Genomic DNA, 22,820 nt, shown 5'->3' on the forward strand with positions numbered 1-22,820 from the left:
AGACCTGCCAGCAGTGCGTTGCAGTAGTCCAGTCTTGAAATGACAAGAGATTGAACAAGTGCCTGAGCAGCCTGTGTGGAAAAAAAATGGCAGAATCCTTCTAAAGTTGTAGAGAAAGAACCGACATGAGCGAGTCACATTAGCAACATGAGAGGAAAAGGACAGTTGATTGTCCTCTGTCACCCCAAGGTTGCAAGCTGTGGCTGAAGGGGAGAGCAGATCGTTATGCAGGGATATTGCAAGATCATGACTTGGGGATGAATCACCTGGGATGACCAGCAGTTCAGTTTTGCTAGGATTGAGCTTTAACTGATTTAACTTTAACATTTATATATGTCCATACACTGTTTCCAAGAATGACAGGGGCTATACCCAGTTGCCCTACTGTTTACTGTTTCAACTGTTTTTTCCTCATGTCTGCCACTGCACAGCAACTGCAGATGGCTTTTGGCTGAACTTACTTGATGTAGTACGGCACTTTGTTGGGAGATATAGCACGCTCCCAAGGTATCTGCACTGAACCTGAAGAGAGAAAAGAAAAGATTGTAAAGAGAGGGAGAGGAAGAACAAGAAAGGCACAGAGCAAAATCATTCTGAAATACTTGTGCATGAAAAACTAATAGCAACCAACAGTCCACCCAAAATAACCCACCTTTATGGTTAACCCACCTTTAAAAAATAACACCAAAGAAAATTCAATTAAATAAGTAACCGATCCATAGCCGGCAGAAGTCCATAGCAGGCAAACCAGCACCGAGACCTTGTTACTGATATTAGTGCAGCTTTTAACACCACTGACCATGCACTGACAGGCTAGAAAATATTGTTGGTGTTAAAAGAAAAGCCCTCTTGTGGCTCAGGTCTTATTTGACTTGCTTTATCACTTCATAGATCTAAACATAAGAAGGTTATGTCCAGTATTCCACAAGGTTCTGTTTTAAACACATTTTCTACTTCTTTATTCTACTTAGTGCAACAATTCGTGGTAAACATTGTAAATGACTTGTGTGATTATTGTCTCTAGTCTCGTATTTGAAGCTCATGTACAAATAATGCTTCACTGAATAATACACTAATAATTTTCTTTCTCTCTCTCTCTCTCTCTCTCTCTTTCTCTCTCTCTCTCTCTCTCTCTCTCTCTCTCTCTCTCTCTCTCTCACCTGGAAGACCATTTAATTAAAATGGATGATGACAGAATTCTTTTACTTGGTGAAGAAAAAACCCATTCACAATGTCTGGCCAAGTGAAGAACGCTCTCAAGGAGGTAGGCATTTTATAGTCAAAATCTATAATCCACAGATACCTTCATGGATGTAAATACAGAGGTTTTACCTCAAGATACAAACCACTTGTAACACTCAAGAACAGAATGGGCAGATTATAATTTATTAGAAAACATTTAACATGGATTTCTGGAACAAGATTACACCAACACACCAGTATGCTTTGAACACACCAAACCAATAATAACTTTTTCTAGAAGGATGGTAAGAGAAGAGTATAAACTAGATTTGTAAAGTTCGTCGTGACAAACTTTGATGTTGGCTTTGACGGTGCAAGAATTCGCAAAGGCCGGTGCATTTTGGAGGCGAGTGGACAGAAAGATTGTGAAAGCTACTGGACCGCTAGGGTGTCAATACGTTTGAAGGTGAGCGGACATGAGCATGTGACATGATCCGAATACCTGTGAGGTATTTCCCCTCATTGTGCTGAGTGTTTTAATATGTCACATGTCCATGTTGTGCAAATTTTTGATTTCGGAGGTTTAGGAAAACAGGAAAACAGGAAAACAGAATGTTGTAGGAAAAAGAATGTTGGCTTCTACAAAGCCAACATAATAATAATAATAATAATAATAATAATAATAATAATAATAATAATAATAATAATAATAAGCTTATAACGGAAATCAGAATGTTGTCTTCTACGAAGCCAACATAATAATAATAATAATAATAATAATAATAATAATAATAATAATAATAATAATAATAATAATAATAATAAGCTTATAAAGGAAATTGGAATGTTGGCTTCTATAAAGCCAACATAATAATAATAAGTTTATAACGGAAATCAGTATGTTGGCTTCTACAAAGCCAACATAATAAGCTTATAATAGAAATCAGAATGTTGGCTTCTACAAAGCCAACATAATAATAATAATAATAATAATAATAATAATAATAATAATAATAATAATAATAATAATAATAATAATAAGCTTATAAAGGAAATTAGAATGTTGGCTTCTATAAAGCCAACATAATAATAATAAGTTTATAACGGAAATCAGAATGTTGGCTTCTACAAAGCCAACATAATAATAATAAGCTTATAACGGAAATCAGAATGTTGGCTTCTACAAAGCCAACATAATAATAATAATAATAGTAATAGTAATAATAATAATAATAATAATAATAATAATAATAATAATAATAATAAGCTTATAACGGAAATCAGAATGTTGGCTTCTACAAAGCCAACATAATAATAATAAGCTTATAACGGAAATCAGAATGTTGGCTTCTACAAAGCCAACATAATAATAATAATAATAATAATAATAATAATAATAATAATAATAATAATAATAATAATAATAATAATAATAATAATAAGCTTATAATGGAAATCAGAATGTTGGCTTCTACAAAGCCAACATAATAATAATAATAAGCTTATAACGGAAATCAGAATGTTGGCTTCTACAAAGCCAACATAATAATAACAATAATAATAATAAGCTTATAATGGAAATCAGAATGTTGGCTTCTACAAAGCCAACATAATAAAGAAAGGGAGGGCTTATGATCCAAAGCATACTACATAATTCAAAACATGCCAAGAAAGCAATCCAAGAGCTTATTAATGCAATGGAATGAACTGTTCTTAATTGTCCAATTCAGTCACCAAGTCAACACCTATTTGAGAATGAAGACTTACTGAAGACTGTTTCAGTAAACACTTGGCAAAGCATCTCAACAATAGCCAGTTTTTGGTGACGTCCATGAGTTTCAGACTACAGTTAGTCACTGATTGCAATTTGGATCCAAGAATTTAAAAAAATCCTCATATTTCCAAATCGATATCCAATACGTTATCTGTTCAATTTGAATAATATCATTGCATTTGGTTTCACCTATAGAATACAAATGACATTTATCTCCCAGTCATTGCTCATCATCAACACTAGCCTTGTTGTTCAGCATGATTATGTCAGCGAGTCCTGCCATGGCAGATGAGATCAATGTGCAAGCAGTGTGAGATTTTATCCCATAAACATACAGAGTGAAAAAGGAATAAATTAGACTAATCCTACCCCCAACCCAGCAGTCTTACTAGAGAGGAAATGCTGTGATCCAGGACCAAAGTCTCTGTGAGCATCCTGCAACTGCTTCATGCGTTCTTCTATAGAACCCTAAGAAGACAAAAACAAAAAGAAAGAGCAGACTGAAGAAAGCATGGAAAGAACGGGAGTAGAGAGCATGAGGATTTGTAGGCAGCAATTAAATTTACTCCCCACTTTATTTTCACTTTAATATTCCCCTAGATGCCCTGAATAATCACAACATTGACAGAACCAGTCTATTTACTAAACCATCTATTTACTGTATGCTGACACAAAATGCATGAGCACACACTCTCTCTCAGTTTGTGTATTTCCCATGTATTTCAAGGACCTTTTCAACATGTCTTGTTTCTAAACTATGTACAGGATGGGGCAAAATGTATTTATTTTATAAAAAATTAATGTAGGCTTGAGTACTATTACATTATTACATATCTTATAAGTAGGTACAAATAGTACATACAGTATATTATGCTTGAGTAGCACATTAAATTTTAAAACACATTACATAAAAGTGAGTGGGTTCCAGAGAGGGAGAGCAGATTGATCTTATAACTTATACATTTATATAAATGTATCTCTAAATGTATCTCTAAACACACACACACACACACACACACACACACACACACACACACACACACACACACACACACACACACACACTTGTTTTTATGTTCTTTGTCCATTCTTTTCCTTCTGTATTGCAATTTTTAATATATAACTATCCATAATGCTCAAAGACATGTAGTGAAAGTTACAGGCATGATGTCTACCTGCAGCAGCTTCCACCTGCTGTTAAGTTGCTCAAGTGCATGTGCATTTTCCATGGACAAGTGCACATCAGAAATGGCTAGCTGGTGGGCCAATTCATTGATGTGCTTCATGCCTTCCTTGACCTGAGTCAGTTCTTCCTTGAACAGCTAAAGATAGTAGAGAGAAGGGGAAAGGTGGGGTAAATGAAGGGAAGAGAGGAGACATATGAAAAAAGATAAGGGTTAAAGATAAGATACCCTATGCATAAACAACAGGATATCGGTTCTCTCAAAGGAGTCCTGTTACTTTTGATGCATGCTATCACAGCAGACTTGACAGCATAGCAAGGAAATACCATGCAACTAAATGATCACAAACAATCAGAACAGAACATAAATGAAGACTTTACTGCAGCAAATTTTCAGATATAACCCACTTGAAAGTATCACATCTTTGCTTTTCTGATATTTTTTTGATATTCCTGGATAAAAGCATCTGCTAAATGAATTATTGTCATGTTTACATGTTAACAAAACCTGATTATCTTCTGCTCCAAGTGATGCTCAGTTGAGCAATAGACAAATTGAAGCCATTATTGAGAAAAACAGGGAAAATTAGCAAAAGATTTTCATGATGTTTAAATACAAAAGCACGACCTTATGTCATGTATATATTTAACATTCTGAATTTTACTATAATGCTACTGAATACACAATTACAATCAATTTCCTTCACAGCAAAAGGACACAGAGTAGAATAACTTCAGTCATTAATCAGTAACAGTTACCACATATGGAGAGCAAATAACATTACATATACTTTTTAAACCTTTTGAAGCAATCTACATTATTACTGCAGTCAGTACAGTCCCGATTCTAATCATGTACTCACAGTACCTTTGTTGCATCAATGTGGTCCTGCAGAGAATCAATGAAGAGATCTCCCACAGGCTCCCAAGCATGCCTCACACCATCAGCCTGCTCAAGGGCACAGGCCAATTCATCCACGGCTGCCTGCATCTGCAGCAACCGCTCTAGTGTCCTCTCCATGTGCCGGTGACGATCTACACAACGTGCTGTCAGCTTCTCCCACAGGTCACTGGCTACGTTTGCTTGCTTCCAAACTAAACGGCTCACATTCTGCATCCTGCGCCTTGGAGACAACTCTGTTGTAGTGAATAAAGTTGAAGAGTGATTAAGCTTCTGACCTATATAAAAGATGATGTCTTGTCATAATATGGGCTCACAGTAACTATTTGTAAGGTATTTTTTTTTAAAATAGGTTGAAATTCACATAGCTGGTGGGTGGTGGAGGAGTGTGGTCAGAAATAGCAGCAGACCTTTACCATCTGGCAGCATCTCGTCAGGCTCCTGGAAGGGATGCTGAGCTAGGAAGGCCTGAGCTGACTCCAGCACTGAGTAGATGAAGGGCCCTCTAGACTTCACATCCTCCATAAAGGCCTGCAATAATCAGTCACATAAATTTCTACTGGGTGGTACACATGCATACACACATATTGAACACCCACATTTGCTCAAAAACACACCCATCTCACCAAACACTAGCTAACTTTTTGGTTACAAAATAAATTCATCTAATTAGAGAGCCAAAGCCATGGAGTTATCAGCCAGCTTTACCACAAAATATCTGCTTTCAAGAAATATTTTCTAACATAGTCGGTCCTTTTCTAACAAAGGAGTCCTGGAGTGGAAAGCTCTGCATAATCTGAAACCTGAACTAATTCCTATACAGCATTTCAGAAATAGTAAACAGCAAAAAGCCCTATCTATTTCCCAAAAGTTTATTCCAGTCAGTTAATTTAATACTATGATAGTTATGTTAACTAGTAATTAACATTTTAAAAAGGTGAAAAGAAAATCACCCATACCATTGTTTAGTCTAAAACACTTGCGAATAAAACGTATTGACTGTTGTCTTATAGTACATGCAAGTAATAATTCACTCACTGTGCAAATAATTCACGCACTATGTTATTCAGATGTGAAAAGTCAAACAGGAAAGCCTTATACTGCATGACAGAAATTACTTATTCAATGGTTTATATCTTTATCCCAAAATAAACCAGACAGGCAAACAAAACCATTAAAGCATAAAATGTTCTGCTGCTGGGATAAGAAACAATAGACTACAGAATACAAACTCAAGAAAATTATGTGTGCAGGAGAAAGAGTGAGTGGAAGTCTAGAGGGTTTCTGAGAATCTCAATATATGTGGTTTATGTGAAATATCAGGGTCAGTGGGACTGTGTTTGTTGTGGGTGTGAGTGTATTTTTTAATGTGTTCTGGAATTTAATTTGGATGGCTGATTTCATAAACAATTCAACAGCTGATTTCATAAACATGTATCAATCTGAAAATCTATATTATACATTTTAATTGATTATTATCTATCTTTAGTCTGATTACATGGGTGAGTGAATATTCTAGTTTATTTACTATACCATAGCTCTTATTGCTGTCACCCCCAAAAGTTTGATAAATGGGTGGATAAACAGCATTAAGCATAAAATATGAAAGCTGATTGAAACAAAAATGAGGGTATAAATTTTTATCTATAGGTGTGTTTGTATGTTTGTTGGTGTGATACAACCTGGTGGAATTCTCGCTGGTGCTGCACAGCCCCCACATCACCCCCTATAGGCAGCTGCTCTGATAGCTCCTCATCTTTAGTTGTTAGCCATTCAATGATTTCCTGCAGTGACAGCTGTAGTTTCCCACTGTTGTCTGAGACTGCCTCCAGACGCACCCTGGCAACACCATATACACAATATATAAGACAATAATACAATACAATAGAAGGTTAGTTAAAATGGGACTATATCAGACATCCCAACCTGCAAAAAGTATTTTCCAGGAGGTATTTCATAATAGGCCATTATGGTGTAAAATGTTTCTTATACTGTGGTTTTTTGGAGCACTCTCCCTCTGCCATGAGCCATGATGGTGTAAAATGTGTCTTATAGGGTGTTTTTTTGGGGGGCACTCTCCCTCTGCCATGGACCATGATGGTGTAAAATGTGTCTTATACTTTGTTTTTTTGGGGCTCTCTCCCTCTGCCATGGGCCATGATGGTGCTCCTGTTTCTAGATACACTGATTAATTAGGTTCGGGAGAATAGATAAAAGCCCGCCCACACTGAAAATTACAAGTTTTGGAGCACTGTCTCTGTCGCGCATGCGCACTCTTGCTTGCTCTTGCTCGCTCGCTCTAGATTCCAGGAAATTTTAACTAATTTGCGGGCATCAGGGAGCCGCTATCAATATGCGGGAGACTCCCGGAACTTCCGGGACACTTGGGATGTCTGCTATATACATTACAAATGATGCAAATATTGTATACAATTGTATCTGTATTCATTATTCTGACATGTTTCTTACATTTTTCATTAATCTGGAAAAGAATACTGAGAAATCACGTTTACAATGTCATAAAATATGGCATAAATAAAACATAGTCCTCTGGCAAGAATGGCTGTTATTGCCTCTGTTAGTGTCAGTAGGACACTTTTTAAACTGAGTTATCCTAGATGTCAAGTATACAAATGATCATATATTTCTTACTTTTCTAAATTATGTACTCATTGTCACTGCAAATGTCTTTTAGTGATCATGAATAAAAAAAACATTTGTGTACAGTGCATGGGATGGGAAAAGTTGTGCCCTGACTAGAAACGGGAATCTGTAGGTTTATAGTAGATGGTAGTAGATGGTAGTAGAATCTTCACCATGCTTCACTTTTGACTGCAAACTCTCATTATTGTACAGCTGTCCAGCCATTCAGTGAACAACCTGCCATTATGGACTTATCAGTCCAGAGCACTTGCTACCATTTTTTTGCACCCCAGTTCCATAAATAATTTCATTGAGTTGCTTAGCCTTGTTTCCACATCGGCGATATGGCAAGACTTCTCACTTCAGGAAAATTTCCTCTAGTCAGTAAATGGGTGTACCTTGGTCTCACTGGTTTACACCAATTATTTACTGATATCACTGCTGCACATCTCCCTATGTTGAAGGAAAGCATGCATGATGTGTCTCCATTGCATAAACAGTCATCAACATTTCACATTATTTCAAGATAGATTGAACAGCACATCTTGATATCAGGAAGGGACTTTCTAATAAATTAGATTAGATTAGATTACATTTCTTTACATTAAATTACATTACATTGTCTCTCTGTTCCAAAAATCTATATAATATATGGTCCCCAGTAGGTATCAGATATGTCAGATTCTACATGCAGTATAACTGCATTGTGTCTTGCTGCTGTCTTCAGTCTTGCCATGGTCCATGTGACAAAACTCTCTTCCACAACCTCACCTTAATAGCAGGGATTGGCTGTTTCTTACACAGTTTTAAGTCTCCTACACAACTGTTTCATTTTCAGTTAATGATTGTGTTTCAACCTACATAGGAAACTGATGATCATTAGCAGCTGCTTAGTATAACTGGTTAGTAATAGTCCTAGAATAAAATAGAATATAAGTATTTATTTTGTCATGTGACAAAATAAATACTTATATTCTATTTTATTCTAGGACTATTATTAATGTATATGTATAAATTAAAGCAAAATTATTTCTTTACATATACCAACACAGCGTCAGCCATGATACAACAAGCAGAGAGGTTTAAGGTCCTTTCTTACGGGGTCAACACTGGCAGCTTGGCAGTGCTGGGGCTTGAACCCTGATCCATTGATCAACAACCCAGAGCCTTACCACTTCACTGCCTCACTTGAGCCAACACTACCTGAGTCCAGGGTTTTTCCTGGGTCAGAATTGGTCTTCGGTTGAGGCTGACCGACATGGTCAGCCACACACAGCAAGGAGTACCCTAGTACCCGCATGATCCGCAAGCCCAATATTGACAATAAATGTTAAATTTAAAATAAATACAAAGAAATCGTTTGTGATTTTTTCCACAACTGGCTTTCATAGTTTTGAAAAATAAAATTATTTTTGATAAACCTGATAATTATTTTAGTATAAACATATCAATTAAAAGGTAGCATCAAAAACGTAGCGTTAAAAGGTGTAATAGTGTAATTTAAAAAAAAATAAAAATAAAATTAGCAGCTAGCTAGTAACAGCTTGCTTTGTGCTTTGATCTAGTTTCATCTCACTTCAGTCTAACTTTAAACTAAATGATTTAATAGGTAGTTTACTACACATTTACTACACTATACATACTGTGGATTATTAAGGCTAAATTTTAGTACAATCTTGCTAAATGGGGTAAGCACACTTACTTTCTCATTTCAGATTTGCATGTTCTTCTAAGAAGTAATGATTTGGTATACACCGATTGAGACACTTACAGGCAGACCAATTGCTTTAACCATTCATTATAATGAATCGGCTCAAAGGAGTCATTAGGTCGTGAATCGGACTTTAGCGGATGTGTTCTGTGGGAATTCTGGCTGTTAGGACATCGAGAAAGATTTGTCAACACCACGAAAGATTTGTCAACACACACTCACTCACTCACTCACTCACACACACACACACACACACACACACACACACACACACACACACACACACACACACACACACACACACACAAAATAACTGGATAGATTTTTCTTGCGTTTATTTAAAGTTATGTCAGCTGCATGTGCGGAATGCTTGTCACAAGTTGTAAGAGAAGATAAGGCTTTAGGCTGTTTTTTGACTGCAATTCACACCCAGCGGTAATTCAGCAAAAATATTCTCTGAATGCACCACGTGAAACATGGATTCGGTCTTCCGACCTTTAGGACCTTTAGTTGTTTTGATGCGAGGGAGAGAGCAAAGACAGAACTGAAGACGGAGAGTGCCCGCCCGGGGGTGGGGGGGCGCTGTGCTCGTTCTCTCCGTCACTCCATCAGTAGCCTGCTTCACTCACAAAACCCAATTACAGATCAAATAAGGCTTTGGTGGGTCAAAAAATCGTAAAAAAAAATTTTTTCTTTGTACTGTAGGAAAAACCCTGACCTGAGTCTGATTCTACAACATCCCTGACTTTGCACAAGTGTACAAATGTAATATAATCACCTGATAATTCCCCTCCTTACCACTGAAGGGAACCGTCACCTGAATATTCAGTTGCTGTGCTAATTCGAGGCGTATAAACCTCTATCATGCTACCAAGTGTGCGAAGTTTTGTTAGCTCCACTGCAATCCCGAGCCATTTGTTCTTTGTTAATGCTTTAATGTTTAGTTTACTGTGTATGACCATTTTCCAGTCTCTGGATTTTGTCTGCTTCTTGTGTTTTGATGGATTTGTTGTCTACATGGACTGTTATTGACACTCTGTTTTGAACCTGACTTTGCCTGCTGTTTGGATTGTTTGCTTTGGACTATGCTAATAAACTGCTAATGGATCCAACTTATCCAGCCTCTGGTGAATCATTACAACAAAGTATGCAAGATGCTAGTTTGAAGCTATAGGTGTCAGGACTCAGCCCCGACTTTGGCCACTTGCATGTGTTTACATTTTGTGTTCACGTGTCTGCCCCTTCCTTCTCTTCCTGCCTGCCTCTGCACACCTGTCCCTCATGTGTTTGATTAATTATTTGTCTATTTAACTGTGCCGCGTTGCCTTGTGCAGCGTAGAATCTACTGTTGTCTTGTCCTGTCTTTGGTCCGTGTCATGTTTAGTGTTCCTTTGTTATTAAACCCTGTTTATTTTGCCATCCTGCGTTTGGGTCTGGTTTGTCCCGCGTTTGTGACGATAGGGTAGTCACACCAAATATTGATTCGATTTAGATAATTCATCTGTGCACTCAGTTTGCATTTTGAAAATTTAAAAATGTATTGTTTTTTTTTTTTTTTTTTAAAGTTAATTCAAAATCAAATTCTGTTTTTGAAAGCTTACCTTAGATAATTTCTTCATATCTGCCTACATCTTTGCATATAGCATGGCCTCCTACATATAGCATGGCCTACAGTCATTCAGTCATGGCCAACTTTCCCAAAAAAAGTTGTGTATGTTGCTGAGCAGTTGTTTGATAGCAAGTGTAATTGTGGATTAAGTGAATTTCAGTTTAGTCAGCCATTTCTGTTGGCTTCTTTGAATTTAAAACAACTGTTTTAAATAGTAATATTGTTTGTGAAATAACTGTTATGGTTCCCTTAACTATCACAGTTTGTGATAGTATGTGAGTTTTCCCTAAAATGTTGCCAAAAAGTAAGAACACATTTGTATAGGATTTCTCGGTATGCTTTGAGCTTCAAGCTTTGACCTCAACACTTTTTTAATTAACTGGAATGCCATCTACACCCCAGCCTTCTCACCCAGCCTTACTGTTTGATCAAACTAATGTTCTTGTGGCAGAATAGGAACAGCCATGTTTCAAAAATCTATTGGAAAGAAGAATGGAGGTTACAATAAAAGTAAAAGAGGGACTAAATATAGAATAGCATGTGCAAAAAGTGTGTGGTTGTAACATCTCCACAAACCTTTGGCTATATATCTAAATTACATGCTTTGGTAATAATATCCAATTTACTTTAGTGTTGGAGTGTGTTACCTTGCCTATTATAAAATACTGATGCTCTGACCATGGCTTATAATGCAATCCTTTGGGGGCTATTTAATTCTAATGACCTTGTAGAATGATCATTTAAGAGCAATGAAGAAAACATGTGCGAAGAACATACAAGTTGAACATTTTTAAACAAATTATTTTTGAGACATTATGCTAGGAGCTGCCAAAATAGAGCTGCATAGCTGTCTACCTATAAAGAGCTGTGCTTGAGAATAGCCACATTCCATGGGTGTAGCATGTCTCGTTATCAGAGACAACTACCACAGGTATACCATGGTAGGTGGATGCATCCTTCACTCAGAAACTGTGTTGTCAGAGGGCACATGTATACTTTAAGAAGTATTTCAGCACAAGAAGGTAGGTCATCTTTTACCAGAAGAATAGATCTTTACCAGGGTCTCACTGGCCAGCAGTTGCTCTCTATGTTCTGCCCTGTGCTGAGAGCATGAAACACAGTTCTGACTGACATGTACAGACAATCCCGGCCATACAGTGGGGAATGACAATTCTTTGGCCAATGAGAAGCAGTTCTCCTGCTAAAGTGAGGTTACATTTACATTTACCACATTTGGCAGACACCCTTATCCAGAGCAACCTACTTAAGTGCTTAAATCTCTATCATTTTATCATAAGTGCTTAAATATCGGTTTTTGGTCTCACTTGATATGGTCACTGCTCTGAGGGAAGTGCATATTTCTTAGGCCACCCAGTCTTGCAGTGCTTAATTAGTTTTGCACAGACAGGGTCAGACTTTTGTTTTTCTTGAACGAGCTTTAGATTGGGTTCTGTGGCAGGAAGGCTTTGGATGACTGCATCTACAATCACTTTGACCTCTTTTGCATTGTTCTCGTCACATCTGTGTGAAAGTGTGCTTTACATGGGCTTTTGACAGTGTCAAAAGTGTATAAACACATTTATAAAGTGTTTACCTGAAGTGTTTACCCCAAAAATTAACTTTATCAAACTTAGACAGAACCTCAGCACCCTGTGCAGGAGCCCATCTAATGCCTTGTGCTTGGTAATGGTATTAAGGGTTTGTTATTATTCTCTAACAACCTTCAAGTGAATTTAAAAAGAATTAAATTAAATTCAAGAATTTAGAAGTCAACCATTCACATGCCCAAGTGACTGCAAAAGCCTCCTTCTCAGTCTGTGCATAACATTTTCAGCCAATTGGTCATCGTAATTCATCTATTTGTTTTTGGTTGAGTACTGCTCAAAGTCCGTAGAAGAATCAGTTGCTACACAGGTTTTGGCTATGGGCAAGTACAAGGGGTGTGCTCAGTTCTGTTTTAAGCCTCGTGAATGCTTCTTGTTGTGGAGCTCCCCAGCACTACTCATTCTTTCCACTGAGCAGGTCATTAATTGAATGATTGTAGGAAGCAAGATGGGGCAAAGACTTTCCCAAGTATTTAACCATTCCCATGGCTCTGATTTTGTCGGGATCAGGTGACGCCGTCAGCTGTGACATGGTGACCCAAAACATGATACCATGTTTTCTGAACTCACATTTCTCATTCAGTGTCAAGTGCTCTTCTTTCAGCCTCTTCAGAACCTTGGGCAATCTCTCATTATGCTGCCATTGCTTTTCTCCTTATATATGCTACCCCTTGGTGCAATTATTCATACATATGATATTGGCTTCCACTGTTATGCTGATGATACACAGCTATATGTTCTGACAAAGTCAGATAAGAGACAAAAGCTCAATTAAAGAATGTGAAAAGGACAATAGGATATATAGTTTTCTTTCACTGCAGACATATTGTTGGTAAAGATAAGAAATATGATGTCATTATATGATGCAGAAACACTAGTTCATGCCTTCGTTACCTCTAGTTGGATTATTGTAATGCTTTACTCTCTGGATGATCCAGTAGGAGCATAAAAAAGCTCCAGTTAGTCCAGAACACAGCAGCCTAACAGTATCCTAATTATAACAAGAGATATGAACACCACTTTTATCCTGTCCACACTGCATCCCAGTCAAATTTAGCATTGATTATAAAATACTATTACTGACCTATAAAGTACTTAATGGTCTCATGCCACAGTACCTGAGCATTCTTTAGTTGTTGTTTTTTTTGTTGTTGTTTTTTTTTTATGAACAATCATGCCAACAGGCTATTGGGTAGTACATCAAGTACAAAAGGTTACAGCAGGGGGCAGAGCTTTTTTTTTTTTCTTACAGAGCCCCACAGTTACTGAACAGCCTTTCAATCAGTGTTCGGGACTCAGACACAGTCTCAGTGATCAGGCTGAAAACACATTTGTTTAGTCTAGCTTTTTATGAATAGCTTTTCCTAGGTAAACAAGCTGATATAGAGGGTTCATGTGCCTAGAGCAGGGGTGTCAAACTCAAATTCACAGTGGGCCAAAATATAAAACTGAGATAAAGTCGCAGGCCAAACTGAATATTTATTGAAAAATTAACTGCAACTGATATGTAATGTTCAACATTTTTCATATGGAAACAAACTTTAGTTTTGCTTAAATACAGGATTTGGAACAACTAGAGCTTGATATTACAAACACATAAGAAATTAAATTTGAAATAAAAGACGCACCAGTGGTGTTCATTCCGCAAACTTCGACCATACACTTTTTGACAAACTCTCCCTCATTAAATGGCAGATTTTGCTGTCTCTGCTGCCACAATAACGCTCGTCTTTACAGCAGCTTCACTTTTTGATTTTGCTTTCATGAACATAGTCTGCCGGGAAACCAGACTTTTTTCATCTCCTCCGCGTTCTGGAGTTTCTGCTTTACGTCCAGGTCCTTTTACTTCTCATAATGTTTTGTTTCATAGTGTCGTCTTATGTTATATTCTTGCATTAGACACATTAGCTCCGTTAGCACACAAGACAAACAGATCTGTCCTTTATATTCATGAACAGATAATCTGCCTCCCACCTGTCTTGAAAGCTCCTATTGTCCATCTTTCGTTTAGCCGTTTTTATGGAGGGTGGAATTAACTTGCCCGATGTGACTGTAGCATGGTTGTTAACGACTGTCAACAGAGAATGAGGGGCGCTTGCTGTACGTGACCACGCATCAATACAGTGGCAAGGCATTCTGGGATTTGTAGTATTAACGGAGCATGCGGCTAGCCAGCTGTAATGCACATTTGATATGATCTCGCGGGCCAAATATAATTACACCCTTTTTGCATAATTATTACATAATTTGACACCCCTGGCATAGAGTGTTTGGTGAATTGGGATGTCTGAATGATGTTGCCTTACCAACCTCACAAGTCGCTCAGTTTTGCTGACTGTGGAGTGGTTTGACGTGTTTTATCCATTAAGCTCTCATGTTTGTGTCACCTTCTGGCTCACCTTTTACTTATGCCATCATAGATAGTCTTGCAGAAATCCCTGTCTGCACTTTGCATATAATGTACATTTAGCCATCACACCATTACAATAAGACATTACATTACAATTCCTAAGCTTTTTTCCTCCTATCATCTCAGGGAGTTTTTCCATGCCACTAACAGGGATAGATGTTAGAGATACATATCTTTCTATTATATCGTTTCTATTCTTATTTAAATCTGCACTGAGACAATGTGAATTGTAAAAGCACTATACAAATTGAATTGAATTTAATCTGCTAAAACTGAAGTCACATCCATTTTAGTGAATACTTTTTTTTTCCATCCAGCATATCCTTTGGTCTGCTAATGGGTGATTCACTTATGCTGGGAAGATTCACCAGTTTTTCATGTGTGTTAGGTCCATGCAGTCGTATCATTCCTGGTCAAGCTTTAGGGCTTTGCAACCATGCCAGTGCACCAGTGTGTAGGTTGTGTCATTTTAGAAATGACACCCTACCTGGACATGCCAAACATGCTCCAACTCAAGCTTATTTTAATTTCCCCAGCTTCCCCAGAGCTTTGAAGTCCTCTTGCTGGACTTGGACTGTGTTAACACATTTCACTAGGTTGAGGTTTTTTTGGCAGGTATAACAATGGCTTAAACAGTCCCTTGACCACATAAACATATTGGTCTGTTGTTTTATGATTAACACTCACCTCACCTATAAAATGTCTCTTAACATCCAGTCTTTGTTTTCCTGGTCCATACAGTATTTTACATTTTACAAAGAGTACATGTTGTCTAAGATTGCTGTGACACTTGTGCCTGTATCCTGATTAAAATCTTTACTGTTACAATATTTCAGTCCACTCTTCTTTGTTGTCAGAGGCCAATTCTTTTGTGACACCTCTTTTGTGACACCTTCTGCACTCAGCATCACAGCAGCCTGTCCTGAAATACTTCCTTGAATGTCCTGCTGCTTTCTGATGGCTTTAAGTCATTTTTTTTTCTTTCATAGCTTTAGCTGTCATGGTGTGTTCTCTGTATTGCTTCAATGCATGCTAATAGTTGCACAGTACCTCTATGATCCAGCTGCTGATTTTTTTGCTGAATTTGGTCCCATATTATCCCATAATATGGTCCCATATGGTCCCATATTAGCTCCTCCCATAGGGCTCTGAATTCACTGTTTCGTCTGTTAAAGCATGCTTCCCTTAACACAGTGTGCTGAGAATGCAGACATGATCCCATCATAAAATGTTTTCTGTTAGACAGCGATTTATATGTAACAATTTCTATGTCTTCGGCATCATGAAGGTGCAGTGCACATGAAGGCATTTGAAACCCTTGGGACTGTTGCTGTCAAATCAATTTGGTCATTCCATTCCATTGCTAATGTCAAACTTAAATTCCAGCCCCCTCCAAGCCACTACGCAAGGTCCACACTGATGTTGGCAACCATACTCATGACTTGGCAACGTTTGTGGACTCTGGGGCAGACTCTGAGTTCCTGGATGTTGAACTGGCTAATCCGGATTCTCTTTTTATTATTCTTGGAGACTTTAACAGGGCAAAACTTACACTTGAACTTCCAAAATACAGACAGCATATAAATTGTCCCACAAGGGAGAAAAATACACTGGATCATTGCTACACAGTTCTTAAGGATGTATATCGCTCTGTACCCAGGGCAGCCTTGGGGAACTCTGATCACTGTTTGGTCCATCTTATTCCAACATACAGGCAGAAACTAAAATCTACTAAGCCTGTAGTAAAAACAGTGAAGAGATGGACTAGTGAGGTAAGAAGGAACTACAAGACTGTTTTGACTGCACTGATTGGAGTATCTTTGAGGCTGGAACGGACAGCCTGGATGAACTGACTGACACTGTGACATTGTACATCAGTTTTTGTGAAGACGTGTGTGTGTCAAACAAAACCTTCTGCAAATTCAATAATAACAAGCCATGGTTCACAGCCAAACTCAAAGAACTTCGACAAGCCAAGGAAGATGCCTACAGAGGGGGAAACAAAACTCTGTATAAAGTAGGCCAGGAACCTACTGACAAAGGGGATCAGAATAGCCAAAAGAAGCTGCTCTGAAAAGCTGAAAAGCAGGTTTTCAGATAACAACCCTGCGTCAGTGTGGAAAGGCCTGCAAGACATCACAAACTACAAGAGTCGCCCCCCATCTCCCTCTGAAGCAAACAACGACCTGGCTGACGACCTCAACACCTTCTACTGCAGGTTTGAGAATAGCATCTTCACACCTCCCATCCAACCCAGCACACTGACTGACATCACACCTCTAGGATCCCCATTAACAAGTCCTCCCATCACTCATGTTGCACTCACGATTTGTGAAGAGGATGTGAATCGGCTCTTTCAGAGACAGAAAACAAGGAAAGCCCCTGGCCCAGACAGGGTCTCCCCCTCCTGTCTCAAAGCATGTGCTGATCAACTGACTCCTATTTTCAGCAATATCTTCAACAGATCACTGGAGCGGTGTGAAGTCCCCTCCTGCTTTAAACTCTCCACAATCATCCCGGTCCCCAAGAAACCCTCCATCACTGGACTAAATGACTACAGGCCTGTTGCTCTGACATCTGTTGTCATGAAGACCTTTGAACAGCTGGTTATTGGCCCACCTAAAGTCTGTCACAGAACAGATGCTGGATCCCCTACAGTTTGCCTACCGTGCAAACAGGTCAGTGGATGACGCAGTCAACATCGGACTGCACTACATTCTGCAACACCTGGACTGCCCAGGGACATACGCCTGGATTCTGTTTGTTGACTTTAGTTCGGCCTTTAATACTATAATTCCGGTAATTCTTCACTCCAAACTCCTAAGGCTCACTATACCCCCTTCCATCTGTCAGTGGATCACCAGCTTCCTGACAGACAGGAAACAACAGGTGAGGTGCCACCTCCAGCATTCGGACAATCAGCGCTGGCGCTCCACAGGGATGTGTCCTCTCCGCACTGCTATTCTCCCTCTACAATAATGACTGCACTTCAAGTGACCCAACTGTTAAACTCCTGAAGTTTGCAGATGATACTACGCTCATCGGTCTCATCCAAGATGGCGATGAATCTGCATACCGAGAGGAGGTAAAGCGGCTGGTGCTATGGTGCAGTCAGAACAGTCTGGAGCTAAACACCCTCAAAACTGTGGAGATGACAGTGGACTTTAGGAAAGTCCCCTCAACACTACTCCACCTCACAATATCAAACAGCTCAGTGTCATCTGTGGAGGCCTTCAAGTTTCTGGGCACTACCATTTCCCAAGACCTGAAATGGCAGTGCAACATAAACTCTATCATCAAAAAGCAGAGGATGTACTTTCTACGTCAATTAAGGAAGTACGGTCTGCCACAGGAGCTGTTGATGCTGTTCTACACTGCAGTCATAGAATCTGTCCGGTGCACATCCATCACCATCTGGTTTGGTGCAGCAACAAAACAGGACAAACAGACTGCAACGCACAGTTAGAACAGCTAACTGAAAAAATAATTGGTGCCCCTCTGCCCACTCTCCAGGACTTGTACAACACAAGAACCAGAAACCCGGCAGGGAAAATCACTATTGACCCTTCACACCCTGGACACACCCTCTTTCAGCTCCTCCCTTCTGGCAAGCGCTACAGATCTCTGCTTACTAAAACTGCCAGACACAGGAACAGTTTCTTTCCCCAGGCAATCACCCTGATCAACAACTCACCATAATTATTTTCACTGCTTCTTATCATAAGTACTGCATTATCAGGACTGTCAGTCATCAAATCATCTGTATATTACACACTACTGCTGCTGTATATACAAAAAGCATAATATTGCACAATATTGTTATTTGCACTCCCACACTTTATGTACATTACTGATCGTTCATATTCCATATTCATATTTTATATATTTTATTCAGTCTATATCCTCATTTTATACTTATTCTGTCTACATTTTATCTCATCATCTGCATTGTTTTCTTGTATAGAATTGTGGTATGTATGTCTGTACCTTTGAGAGTCACAAACTGCTGGAACCAAATTCCTTGTGTGTAAATGAGGCATCACCGCTTAATTCAACCTCCGTTTTACTTTAAAGTCTTGGAAAATTGGTATTTACATTTATTGACATATTTATTGAGGGATATTTACGTCCTATGGCATTTTTGTTTACTTTCAATGACATGCCAGGTTAATTCCAGCTAGGAAGCAGACCCAGTTTGTTACTGCTAAAAATTTATATTTACATGCATGAAATATTTAGTCTAAAGGATTTCCCTTTAAATTTGATACCACATTATGATAGATTGTTAGTTAGCAGTTTGACATGTCATGTCCTTTATTTTTGCTCAGTGGAGTGGACTAATGTAATGCAAGTACTACGCATTTTCAAACCTCAACTCTGAAGCTTTTCTGAAACACCGCAGCATATGGCACAGGGGCCCACTGGCCCTGTTTTTGCAATAATTCTGTTTTGATCTGTTTTGATGATAGGGTTATGATGACAGTGTGATTTGTAGTAAGTCTCAACTGATTTTTATTGGTCCAAAACCATAAGAGAATACTAATACAGAATACAGAAGAGTTCTGCAAAAGGTTGACAAAATAAGCTTGCACCCTTACATACTAACACATATACAGAAACTAGAAAGGAAATTTTTGTAAGTCATGCTAAATTCCATACATAATTACTGAAAAATTTAAATGTTCAGTTTTATGTTAATGTTACTTTGTATAAAACACATATTTATAGGTTGGACAAAATTAAATAATCAAGAAAAGGGAACTTGAACTAGTTCCTATAACACAATTTAATGTTTGCACTTCTTAGTGATTTGAGGTTCTTTTGAAAAGTTCAAGTTTGCAAGCAGAATGTTGACTTTTTTTTATATTAAGGTCACCACAGAGTTTTTTTTACAGTGCTGTTTGTTTAAAATTCATTTGCCTTTATCCATCTAAACATTTGGTACTGTTGAAGATTATGTTCTGTCTGAAAAGTGTGCTGTGCAACAGCCCCTGCACAAACAACCTCCAAGTCCTCTAATTATATCTCCAAGTCCTCTAAGTCTCATTAATAATACTTTATTAATGGTGCTTGCGCAAAGCAACATTCTTGTTATCTTGCATACTGAGATATTCTTCTTCCGGACAAAACTTCGGCGCATAACTTGTCCTGCAGCTTTTGTCCTAGACCCATGAATGAGGTGTCAAATCAACCGGCTCATTGAGGAAAGGTGTGCTAAGAAGCGATTCAACCAACGATTCAACCAACGCTGTCAAAATAGTCCCATAGACTTGAACGGGAAATTCCTAAAATTCCTCTACTCTCTCTCTCACACACACAGAGAGAGAGCGTGTGCAGAGCTCAGGCACGGCTTCTCTTCTGTGTTCACCCAAAACACCCTAGCAATCGAGTGCCGAGATTTGCCATGTGCAAGCACCATTCACATTTTCTTCAGGAAATTTACATTCTAGTTTTACTGTGCAGCAAAGCAATTTACATTCTCTCCTGCTGACCAAATGATGTGGACATTCCCAAATGAAACATACAATCCCACGTGAAATTGTCTAGAATGCCTTGTATGATATAGTTTGCAAGCTATACATGTTTATTTTTTTATAGCTAGCTATAATAAAATATTTATGTGACACGGTGAGACAAAAGGTGAGCGGGGATCCAAATGCAGTTATTCGTTTAATGAACAGAACACAGATGAACAGGCAGACAACACAAGGCAGAACACGGAACAGGAACAGAGAACAGGAACAGAGAACAGGAACAGAGAACAGGAACAGAGAACAGGAGCAGAGAACAGGAGCAGAGAACAGGAGCAGAGAACAGGAGCAGAGAACAGGAGCAGAGAACAGGAGCAGAGAACAGCAGCAGAGAACAGCAGCAGAGAACAGGAGCAGAGAACAGGAGCAGAGAACAGGAGCAGAGAACAGCATAAACCAAACACCAACAACGACCAACCCCAGGGAAGTGAACAGACAGAGTAAATGTATTAGACAGGAGCCAATCACAAAGCAAAGACAATCAGAGACAAAGACAAGACACCTGGGGAAGAGATGGAATGTAATTAGTGTCCATGGTGAGCAATGAGTGGGCGGAGCAAACAATTAACATTAGGGAGAGACAGCAGACCAAAACAAGGGGGAAAACACAGACAGATACGTTACTATATATATATAGAGTGGAATCGGTTCTGTTAAACCGCTGTATGGTCTTGGCCACCGTGCTGCAGCTCAGTTTCTGGGTCTTGCCAATCTTCTTATAGCCTACACCATCATCATGTAGAGAAACAATTCTTTTTTCAGATCCACAGAGAGTTCTTTGCCATGAGGTTCCATGTTGAACTTCCAGTGACCAGTATGAGAGATTGAGAGAGATAACAACAAATTTAACACACCAGCTCCCCATTCACACCTGAGACCTTTTAACACTAATGAGTCACATTACGCACATACTATACAATATTTCAGTCATTTGCTGTTTTTTGCTCTACTCTATATATTATCCAAAGGACCTGCTGCTAAGAAACTGTGTTCATTCTATTGTTACTGCACGAAATATTGTTTGAACATTCAGTATTTACACTTGTCGGTCGGCACTGTTTCTGTTACTGTTGCACTTTATGTGGCTAAGACTACTTACATGTCCTTAGCCCTGTCTTTGTTTTATGTAGCACCATGATCCTGGAGAAACGTTGTCTCATTCCACCGTATACTGCAACAGCTATATATGGTTGAAATGACAATAAAATCTTCTTGACTTGACTTAACTCACATGACACTGAAGAGAGAAAATGGCTACTTGGCCCAATATGGTCATTTTCACTTAGGGGTGTACTAAGCGGTTTAGACATTAATGGCATATTTTGAGTTATTTTGAGGGGACAGCAAATATTCACTGTTATACAAGTTGTACACTCACTAATTTACATTGTAGCAAAGTGTTGTCTATGAAAGATGAAGCAGACCCAGATGAAATAAAATATTTACAAAAATGTGAGGGGTGTACTCACTTCTGAGATACTGTATATATAAAATAAGCAAAGTCCATGACTCGGATTAGACATGGATTATCAGTGCTGCTATGGAAGAAATCGAGTAGCCCAAGTCACTGCACCCCAATGGACACCTTAGTCAAACTGAATAAATCAACACCTTAAAAATCTAGTGGAAAGCCTTTTTACTAGATGTCGTTATAACAGCAAAGGAAAAACGTGCCTGTTTTCAGTGAGCATATGTGGATGTAGTGAAGTTGCTACTTTTGGCCATGTAGTGTATCTGCCAACCATGTACCATTTGAAGAAGTACTGACAAATCACCTCAGTATTAAACGTTCTATTATGCATATCTGCCCAAAACAGTTTCCTATAGCTACTGTACCACTACAAACTCATACACACATGGTTTAACAAGATAGATGACCACTGAGACAGCTGCATACTGTGTTTGGTTAGATGGGTTTGCTTAGTAATTATCATGCTATTACAGCCCCAATAAGCATAAATTTAGAACTAGAATAGCATTACTGAGAAGAAAGGAGGCTCATAAGGCAGCTGAAAGGTTACAGTGCTCAGTAAACACAGTGATGGTGCAGTAAGAGTGAGAAACATTTTCTGCGCAATCAACACCCCCTCACAGCTGCACCATGTGGGACTTACTGACAGTCTTGACATCTCCTGAAAGATTTCCACAATTTTTTTAACCAAGGACAACAAATTCCCGGCAAGCTTCTGTCCTCCTTTCTACCACCCAGAACACATTCCACCCAGACCACAGTTCACTTTAGTACATTGTGAGAAGATGCCAACAATGTCTG

General features: G+C 38.6%; 1 protein-coding gene across 4 annotated transcripts in view; it reads right to left on the reverse strand.

Annotated features, from left to right (window-relative positions):
- drp2 (dystrophin related protein 2) overlaps positions 1 to 22,820 on the reverse strand; it is a 160,653-nt gene that overhangs the window by 70,083 nt on the left and 67,750 nt on the right. For 3 of the 4 annotated variants that reach the window (XM_047802571.1, XM_047802572.1, XM_027135579.2), the window contains 6 exons: positions 6,723 to 6,879; positions 5,451 to 5,571; positions 5,008 to 5,276; positions 4,132 to 4,278; positions 3,346 to 3,424; positions 462 to 522 (listed from right to left, as the gene is read on the reverse strand). In XM_047802571.1, the coding sequence (XP_047658527.1) occupies positions 462 to 522; positions 3,346 to 3,424; positions 4,132 to 4,278; positions 5,008 to 5,276; positions 5,451 to 5,571; positions 6,723 to 6,879 (834 nt within the window). The remainder of the gene's footprint in view (positions 1 to 461; positions 523 to 3,345; positions 3,425 to 4,131; positions 4,279 to 5,007; positions 5,277 to 5,450; positions 5,572 to 6,722; positions 6,880 to 22,820) is intronic. The other variant, XM_047802573.1, reaches the window with a different exon arrangement.

This window comes from Tachysurus fulvidraco, chromosome 17 (assembly GCF_022655615.1).
Source record: "Tachysurus fulvidraco isolate hzauxx_2018 chromosome 17, HZAU_PFXX_2.0, whole genome shotgun sequence".
Taxonomy (NCBI): Eukaryota; Metazoa; Chordata; class Actinopteri; order Siluriformes; family Bagridae; genus Tachysurus; species Tachysurus fulvidraco.